Source organism: Neoarius graeffei, chromosome 1 (assembly GCF_027579695.1).
Source record: "Neoarius graeffei isolate fNeoGra1 chromosome 1, fNeoGra1.pri, whole genome shotgun sequence".
Lineage (NCBI taxonomy): Eukaryota > Metazoa > Chordata > Actinopteri > Siluriformes > Ariidae > Neoarius > Neoarius graeffei.
Window position 1 is genome coordinate 1,416,186 of NC_083569.1, and position 9,811 is coordinate 1,425,996.

The following is a 9,811-nucleotide window of genomic DNA, read 5'->3' on the forward strand; positions in this document are numbered from 1 at the left end:
CGGGGAGAACATGCAAACTCCACACAGAAAGGCCCTTGTCAGCCACGCGGCTCGAACCCGGACCTTCTTGCTGTGAGGCGACAGCGCTAACCACCACACCACCATGCCGCCTAGAGTCACATTATAAAATAAAATATTCTGCTTACTTAACTATTCACAGTAACAGACATTTTCAGTAACGGTGCCCAAAGTTTTGCAAGCCACTGTAGTCCCTGGGAAATTCAAGTATTGCTCATTTTGTCAGTGTTTTAATGAAGGGGGTCATGACAATGGGAAGACATGCTGCTGGAGTTACTCATTAATATCCATGATGTAAAACATGAGATGAAATGAAAAGGAGGTCAAACATGGCAGAGCAGATTATTACTTAATTAGGTTTGAATTCACATTCTTCATTTTTTTGGCACGTCTGAAAAATTGAGAATTGTGCTTTTAGATTTCAGAGCAGGTATGTCACATGATGGAGCCAAAAGTTTGTGTAATGTCTGTTTGTGTTTCAGTTCAGTCCCAATATTGGATTTTTATTACACACCACTACTGTAAATGTGCTCAATCTGTTCAAGAACTAAAATGAATAAATGACTATTATAAAAGGGGCATAGTAAATGGTGAGAGAGCTGTGATTTGATTCTGTATGTTGATGAACATTAGTGCGGTCGGGTGCTGATGTTCAGCATTTTTCATCTGTTTCTTGCTCTGTTTATTTATCTCTCCACGGTATCATTTCACTTAATTATGTTGTTTGTTCTGATATTCAAAGGACTAAAATGAATAAATGAACACATTCAAACAATTGTGAAAGTGATTTATTTGTCTGCAATATCCCATGTGGTTCTGTTTACATTAAATTCAGTTAGATGTCTCACAATCATACACTTTAAAGTGTTCAGGTGGGATCAAGGTTTTGACTCCTGACCCCTCCACTGACGTACTTTCACATGGTCAGAGCTCACACTCAATAAATCAACCTTTACCGATAGATTGCAGGGCATTAAATATGTCAAAATAATGAGACAGCAAAATGAAATAATATCTTGAAACATGTTTGTAAGTAAACATAATGAGATAAAAAGTTAAAATAACGACATGCCATGTTGAAATAGTGAGTTATTAAGTTGAAATAAGGATATAATATTTCAAAATAACTACATAAGAGGTGGAAGAATGAGTCAAGGCCAAATAATGAGTCGAAAAGTTACAATACTGACATGGTTATGTTGCAATAATGAGAAATGAAGTCAAAATAAAGATACGGCACTTTCACGTTTCCACTATTTTGAATTTGTGGTTCAGGGCAAAGGTACTAACTAGCATCAGTCACTATTTGGTGAATATTAAACATCAAGCTGGCGTTTCATCTCACTCACTCTCATTAAAATGAATGACAAATGGGGCGTTTTTTACAGATTTGAAAATGTGAATGCAGCTCATCTCACTCTCTTTCTTTCTAATATATTGACCAGAGGAAACAGATCTCCATCACGATGAGGTTTATATAGTAAAGAGGAGATGGCCGCTGAATGTGTTGCGTCTATTTGCATCTGTGTAAACTTTCCGGTTCTCCAAGAGCTGCAGGTAGATCCGGTCTCCTTTCTCAAGCAGCAGTGAGACCGTGTTACCAGCTGTGTCCTCGGTGTCGGCACCAGGCGGGTTATCGGAGGCTAAAACGACCGCTTCTCCGTTCTTCACCAGAGACAGGCCAGTTGCAACCTCGTTTGGGTTGAAGAGGAAGAAAATGAAGAAGTACACTCCTCTTACAGGTGCTGTGAAGATACCTGGAAAAACGATTTACATTATTATTTTAAACAAATGAAAGGTGTGGATCAAACCATATGTTGTGAAACCTTGAGGAAGAAGCTCTGGATCAGCAGGTGGTGTTCGTTTGTAGACTCTGTGGCTCCATGTGTACCTGACCTTCCCTGTCTGTATCCTCATACCTGCTGTCCTCATTGACTTTCACCATTATTCTCACAAGAACAGAATTAAAGAGACATTGAGTTCACCCTGACTGTGACTGTGGCCTCCACATTTGCTGTTAACAAAAGATAGAATGGTATGAAGATGGATGATTACTAGCCTCCTCGAGCTGATCTCCATTTGACATGAACAATTTTACACACATCCATTCAGAGGCGTCAACATTTATTGAGAAGGTACATGTGAAACCAGGGGCTCAGATACATTTTTTGAACTGGGGGGGACAAAGCTGCCAGCAAACCAACCCCACCCCCAACATGTGTTGTGCGAGGAATATACTCTGATGCCCTTAAAACTGCCTTCTGAGCACTGTATCTACAGGCTACCATCGAAAGAAGGAGGCTACCAGAAAGGCATCTCTACTCCGTACGATTTTACTTTCACTACGACATTACTTTGAACAGACTATCAAAAAATTGCAAGGTGATATGATAAAGTAAGGCACAGTTTACTTACAGTCGTTGTTTTTTGAAAAAACAATGCAATCGTTTTCTGCCTTTTCGGTTTGGCACCCTTCATCATGCCGTGTTGGGGTCCTGAACTAGGAGCTGTCCTCGATATGCCTGTCAAACTTGTTGTGGGTAACCATAGCAACCAAGCTCGAGCTCGCAACCTGTGCAGTCTGCGCAGTTGCAACCAACCGAATATCAGTCTTTGTTTTGTTTTATGTGAGTTGTTGCAACTATGTATGTACTGCTGTGCACCTCAATAAACCGAATGGTAATTAGGGCTGCACGATTATGGAAAAAATGATAATCACGATTATCTTGATCAAAATTGTAATCACGATTATTAATCACGATTATTCTTGATGTTAGGAAAATCACTTACATTTTATTTCACAATATTCAAACAAACAATATGAACAGCTTTCAGTGCAGAATGAAATTTAAAAGAGAAATTCTGATTTCCAAATGACAAATAAATGAAATTTATCCAAGAAATTACCAAAGGATGAAGGAACTGAAAACTCAATTGCAACAATTACATAGCATTATACTGAGGCCTACAAGTTTTTAGCTAGAAAGACCAGCCTATCAACATGCTCTGGCTTTAAACATGAGCGAAGGCAGGTCCAGTGATGGGAATAACTGCGTTAGAAATAAACGGCATTACTAACGGCGTTACTTTTTTTAGTAACGAGTAATCTAACTAATTACTTTTTACATCGTTATAACGCCGTTCCCGTTACTTACAATAAAATACTATGCGTTACTTTCTTAAAGCTGTTCTCATCTGGCACGCTGCTCGTTCAGCCTTTCTTTACTCTGCTTTAGTGTGGGGCGGGGAGACGCGAGACAACGGCACAGTAAGCCAATCAGAGTAGATTTGGACAACATACGTAGGTAGGCCACGCCTACTGCACTACTGCGCGCTCTTTCAATCGGAAGACCCAGCGATGGCGAGCGGTCAGCCCAGCACTGCGCTTTCACATTGGAAATACAGCCATTACTTTTCATTACTTGAAATAAAAGGCGAGAGTGTTTACGTGCAATGCACATTATGTCGAGGAACAAAGCGTTTGTCCTCGTCAGTGGCCAGTAATTAGTAACATAATTTTAATAACTCCAAAAATATATTACATTTGATAGGTGTCTTATCTCACATTGTCCCACAAAACTATTAATATAGTGTAGATAACGTTACTAATTGGTTCTGTTAAGTGTCCATTTCAGTCATTAAACACATTTAACGTTCACTTTTATTATGATTACACTAATTGAATTTGATTTTTTTTGAGGGGGAACAAAATGTAACGGAATAATTACTTTCCCTGGTAATTAGTTACTTTTATGACAAAGTAACTCCGTTACTAACTCAGTTACTTTTTGGGAAAAGTAACTAGTAACTATAACTAATTACTTTTTGAAAGTAACGTGCCCAACACTGGGCAGGTCACAGCATTGCCTCCAGTGCTAAATAGTCTGTTGTTCCGACATAGTTAGCTTTTCTCTCTCACCTCAATCTGTTACCTACTGTACTCTCATGCTATCACCCCTTGAAGATACCGCTGCACTGAAGCTCTGCGCACTTGGCTTGCTTGCTTATTTAGGCGGAGTAATGAAACCTTACATGCGTCGGTTCGCCCCCTAATGGTTTGGCGGAGTACTGGTCAAAAAGTGCTTGATCAGATATGCAGCAGAGCTCGCATTTTAAATGGAAATAAATCGCGATTTTCATTTAATTTAATCGTGGCAGCCAAAATCGCGATTTTCAATTAAATTCGATTAATTGTGCAGCCCTAGTAATTAGTCTTTTGATTTTTCCGTGAGGTTTGCCTTATGCAAAGAAAGACAGCATAGACATTTTTTCCTCCCTATAAGTGGGGGGGACCGAACGAGGTGAATTTAAATCTGGGTGGGATGAATCCCCCCCGTCCCCCCCTCTATCTGCGCCCATGTGTGAAACACAGTTGTGGAGGAAATGAACACAAATATGGTTGAATATTATTATATCATCATTTTAAATGGACTCACAACACACATTTACAATGAAAGCACAAATTACACAAAAGGACAAATGTTAGAACTGGAAGTTAGGGATTTGTGAATTATTATGGGATAATAATCTCATAATAAGAAACATTACATACATTTGTCCCATATTCAAGATATTTTTACTTGTTAAAAAGTCAGTTTTTGTGGTGTACTAGACTTGCTGTTTTTAACATTCGTAAAACAAAGTGCATTAGCCGACTACAGTATTAACCTGGAACACGTTTGTTTCCCCAGGGTTTTATTTCATTTCAGAAAAGTGTGATGTACATCTGCCAATTTTTTGTTTTTATTGTACTAGAAAGAACATCAGGCCAGGTGTGAATATTATTTTCACTCACCATAGCTTCGACAGGACTTTTTTTCCCCTCTTAGTCTGCTGCTAGCGATGAGCTCCTCATGCTGAGCTTTATGTTTAAAATGTTTTCACAGGTTACTTGTATTGTAGGAAGATGCTGTAGTTCTTCATTTTGATTCTGTGTCATCTGTTCCTTAGGGCAATAATGTACACATGGCTTACGTCACATAGGGTCACCTGGAATCAGATGTTGGTACCAGAGCATTTTTCTATGAGGATGAGTAAATGATCATGCCATTGGACCAATACTTGATTCCAGTATCGGTATTGATACATCCTTCGGGATTAGTGTGTAATAGTTTATGGCCCACATCATTCCTATTATCCAGCCAGTGCAACCTTGTGACATGATGAATAGCTCAACTGGAACACTTTCACTGTCGAGCGAATGGTAGATATTTGATTTTGGTGTAAAACTGTGTAATAACTGTAGCTCAGTGTTTCCATCGCTGCATTTGTATTCAGAGTTTGTTATCTTTGCTTTGTTTTCTGCACATGTAGTAATGTTTCCTGAATTCAGGTTTGAAGCTTGCGGCTTACTTTATTCTATATGTATCTTTATGTTGATCCTGTGAGTCTGTGTTTTGACCTGGATTATGAATCTGCCTGCACTTAGACCCCTGTTGGTGACTCATGACTTTTGGAAAATGATTAGATACGGTACACATCCAGCCATCTGTGAGTGGAAAACAATGTGGTATGTTTGTAATACAATAACAGCATGTGGTTACCTGTTTCTGGGTCGTATGCACTGCCGATGTTCATCAGTACATTTCCGTACACTAAAGTCCGACGATCCGGGTATGGTCCGATATTTCTAAAAGCACTTGTAAGGGGAGACAACGTGGCTGAGAATGCCACTTTAGCTGTGATACCTAAAGACAGACACAAGGTTCGTTTTCAATCCCTTATTCTTGCTCTTGTGCAGAATTAAAAAAAATTTTAAAACATACTCTAAACCAGGGCTTTATTGCAGTGCATCAGGACATGTTCACAGCATGCAAAGCAAAATAATGAATCTCTTATATGAAAAATGAATTATTAAATATAAAATGAATAATGATATTTCAAATGCATTATTACAGGAAATACAATGGATGTAAAAAGTTTACACACCCCTGTTGAAACAAAGATAAATCATGTCAGAACTTTTTCCAGCTTTAATTTGAAACAGCAACCAGCAACATTCAAGCGAAACTCAAAAACAATGTACAAACAAGTATGCACACCCCTCGACTAATACTTCGTTAAAGCACTTTTGCTTGGACACTATACTCAGTGTTTTTGGGTAAGACTCTACCAACTTAGCACATCTGCATTTGGTGATTTTATTCCACTCTTCTGTCAGATTGCTATGGAATCCTCTGTACACAACCAAGTCAAGTCATTCCACAGGTTCCTTTTCACTCTTTCCCCTCATATCATTTTAGAATTGTGTGGAATCAAAGGCTTTGGGTTTACCTGGTAATCCTGGTATTCCTGCGGGTCCTGGTGGTCCTGCTAGTCCTGGTTTTCCTGGTGGTCCTGATGGTCCTAATGGTCCTATAATACCCGGAGGTCCCTGCACACTATCCCCTGAAATTAGAACAGTGAAATAACTCTGAAACTCTCTCACACACACATACTCTCTCTCTCTCTCTCTCTCTCTCACACACACACACACACACACACACACACACACACACACACACACACACACACACACACACACACACCAGGCTCTCCCTTGTCTCCTTTAGGTCCAGGAAGTCCGTCTCTGCCGTCTTTTCCAGGAAGGCCGTTGTGTCCAGGAGAACCCGGGACTCCAGCCAGTGCAGGACAGCTGACAGTCTCAGAGCCAGCACTGAGATGGAGCCCAAAGTGTTGCAATAGCAGAAACGAGAACCACAGAGCACTGCACAGCGCCATCTTCAGACCACTAACATAAGCAACAGATCCGGAAACAAAGTAAGAAACACCTCATAGAGTGACGTAAGTCCATTATTGCATGTACATCGATGCAGCAATTAGTGAAATGAATTGATGCAACAATTATAAACTGGTTATTACTAATTATAGATCAATGACTTTAGAAAAAGGACAACTGATGTATGAAAAAAATCATTCATATTTTCAAAGTGATGTGTAAAACACTTAATAGACTAGCAAGGTGATACTTAAAATGAAAATACTCATTCTCTACGTCATCACCATTCATGGATTAAGGGAAACGTTACCCCAGATTCTGAACAAAGTCGGTCACATATCGATCAGAAGATACTAAATCAAATTGTATGGTACTGTATCACAGCAGATTCATTCGTATCATCTAAGATCAAGTTGCTGCTTGAAGAATTGAAATTATATTATTTTGTTTGGAAGCTTGATGCCTAAGCCGCAAGCACATAGCTGAACGCTAAACAGCTCCCGTGCTGATCTTAGCATACATACACAATTTCACAAGATTTGAAAAGAATGAATGAGAAATTAAGAGAAAGTGTAAAGCCTCAAATATCTTTGTATACATTGTAAAACAATTCCTTGGTCACAATGTGCCATGCTGACATTATCATCGGCTGATTTCGTGCCATTGAGACCAACGATGGCTGACTATAATGCTGTGTTAGTGTGAGAAACTTCTGATTAAAATCTCTGCGTGTAAGCAGTGCTGTGAAAATGGACAGGGTTGAACCGTCAGGAGAGGCAGACCAGGCAAATGTTTGGGGCACCTGAAAAAAAAATTGACAAAAGGAGCCCCAATGGCCACTCATACTGGCGCATTTTGCTATAACATCTATAAACCCCATTAAACCTCCCATGAAGGCACTACACAGTGCAGCACCACTGCCCCAAACACCCCCTAAATGAGGCCACCACATGACAGCTGGATAAAATTAGTTAGGACAGTCAGCTACTTGTCACTGTCATACATACAGCATAAGGTTTAACTGTCAACACAATGAAACTATTTATAAAAACCTTTATCCGGTATACTCATAGATACTGTAAATTGTCGTGTGTTTGTTTTATTATTTATTTATTTGAAATGATCATTTTGCAGAAAGTTAAGTTGATTTGGTTGTATAGGAGGTCATTCAGAGCTGTGAGGCATCTATCAAGCCACACCCCTAAAATCTATGTGTGGCTAGAATAACCATGGTTACAGGAAGCGTGGCTGGCTCAACAGCAGTACAACAAAACAACAAACATATTATCTGCTCTAAATATGTTTTTGATAATTGAACATTTTAGCACACTATCCACTGAGAAAAGTCACCGTTTAGATGACGATGAATCCCAGTGGGCTTCTTTGTATGGGGCCCCCCAGAGTCTAGGATCGCCACTGAACATATGTAGTAACCAATAGGAGGACGGCAAACTCACAGGACAATTAGAAATATGGTCGCGGTGATGGAGAAACATAAAAAACGAAACATGCTAACGGACAGTGAAAAAAATCTCCTCCTTACTTCAAGATCACTTTGAAGAATTTTTGTTTTTGTGCAAGCTTGTTTTCTACATGAGCCTGGATCACAATAACTGATGATGTAAACAGTACCTTGTAACTTCCTTTAATCGCAGGTCTATCGTTAGAAGACAGTGTGACGAGTCATAATCTTACAACTGCACTGAAATCACACCAGCTTGAAAAGGCTTCAGTTTGAACTTTAATTACAGTACTGTATGCGATAAAGAGAAAAGATGAACATTTCCTGAGAAGCATGACCGTGTGGTCATGTTCATAAATATCATAAACATAATATGTTCAGAAACATCTGCTCAGATTTTACTCCACCCAAATGAGAGCAACCATGGGGAATGATGGAAAAGAATCCAGCTAATGTCCAATATGGCTTCCAGACCAAGATGACAAAAAACAAAACATAAATTAGAAATATGGTGACATTTCAGTTGGGGAATATGAATTACATGAATCATGAATTTGACAAAAAAAGATGAAAATCATGTCCAGGTGGTGATAAGAGCATTCATGAAGAAACAACTCTAACAGATTCTGGATATTATGCAATGCAACACAAATAAATCTCTGCGTCACAGCCTCAAACTCCCAGTAGGAATCTGGTATGAAGCCCAAGCAGGAGGGAAGATAAAGATACGGCCCACGTTAGCAGCATGAAAGAGAAATTTATGATTGTGCGTATTTGACAATAAAATCACTCCTTTAGTTAGAAGCTAATTTAGTGAACATGAAGACATGCATTAGCTGATGATGTTTTAAAAAATACAGTGTAAAGTAAATGCTATTTTCAGATTTTGCACCAATCTGTACATACACACCTGGTTATCTTTTTAGATTAAATATGTTGTAAACCTTAACTGAATTTACTAGTTGACGTTTGCCACTGAAGGCCTTTTTTATTCATATTGTAAAATTTGTATATATTGAATTCTTACAGAGGCAATTAAATTACTTACCGAGGGTTAGATGTTCTTCTGTCTGTGGAATTTGTAATTCTTGTTTGATTTCCACAGATCCCGACACTTTATGGCTATGTAGGTTCAGGAAAACTTCTGAAGACCTCAGAAGGAATCGAGTGAAGTTTTAAAAAAATGGTGACTTGGTGTTACTGCAGCTAATAAAACAGCACCTCAAAACAGACCTCCTTCTCTCTTTCCCTCCTCCTGCTCGATCCATCCTCTCTCCCTCCAACCTTCTTTCCACCAAGTTCTGTCTGAATCTTCACTCTGTCGTGTTCACTAGGATGAACTTTACACTTTTCCTCATGAGCTAATGGCCTGCTACGGTTGGTGTCAATTCCAGTGATGTCTGCTGGCTTTTTTAGATGGAATCTAGCATCCACTACCTAACAATAGCTCCACAGTTAAAGACAGTTATTAGAGCTGATCAATGCAAGTGTTTCACATCAGTAACACTCTACTGGGTTCATACCATGCTGTCATTGTCTTGTCTAGTCACTGTAGATGTCTAGTCACTTGGTGCTGAACTGCAACCACTAATAGGTGTGATGGTCAGGGGTGC

At 39.2% G+C, this 9,811-nt stretch overlaps 1 protein-coding gene across 1 annotated transcript; it reads right to left on the minus strand.

Moving 5' to 3' along the window:
• Nucleotides 1-788: 788 nt before the first annotated feature.
• LOC132890625 (adiponectin-like) lies at nt 789-9,405 on the minus strand. The gene is made up of 5 exons (XM_060927665.1): nt 9,247-9,405; nt 6,546-6,748; nt 6,292-6,405; nt 5,562-5,705; nt 789-1,775 (listed from the first exon to the last, which is right to left on the minus strand). Exons 2-5 carry the CDS (start codon nt 6,736-6,738, stop codon nt 1,492-1,494), a joined length of 735 nt encoding a protein of 244 aa, XP_060783648.1. The 5' UTR covers nt 6,739-6,748; nt 9,247-9,405; the 3' UTR covers nt 789-1,491.
• Between the last annotated feature and the right edge of the window lie 406 nt (nt 9,406-9,811).

Bases quoted from the DNA above. Each gene is read 5' to 3' on its own strand.
- LOC132890625 (XM_060927665.1), bottom strand. From the start codon at position 6,738: ATGGCGCTGTGCAGTGCTCTGTGGTTCTCGTTTCTGCTATTGCAACAC. The intron at 6,406-6,545 runs GTGTGTGTGTGT...TTCTAATTTCAG, and splicing joins AGGAGACAAGGGAGAGCCTG to GGGATAGTGTGCAGGGACCT. The intron at 1,776-5,561 runs GTAACCACATGC...TCGTTTTTCCAG, and splicing joins TGCATACGACCCAGAAACAG to GTATCTTCACAGCACCTGTA.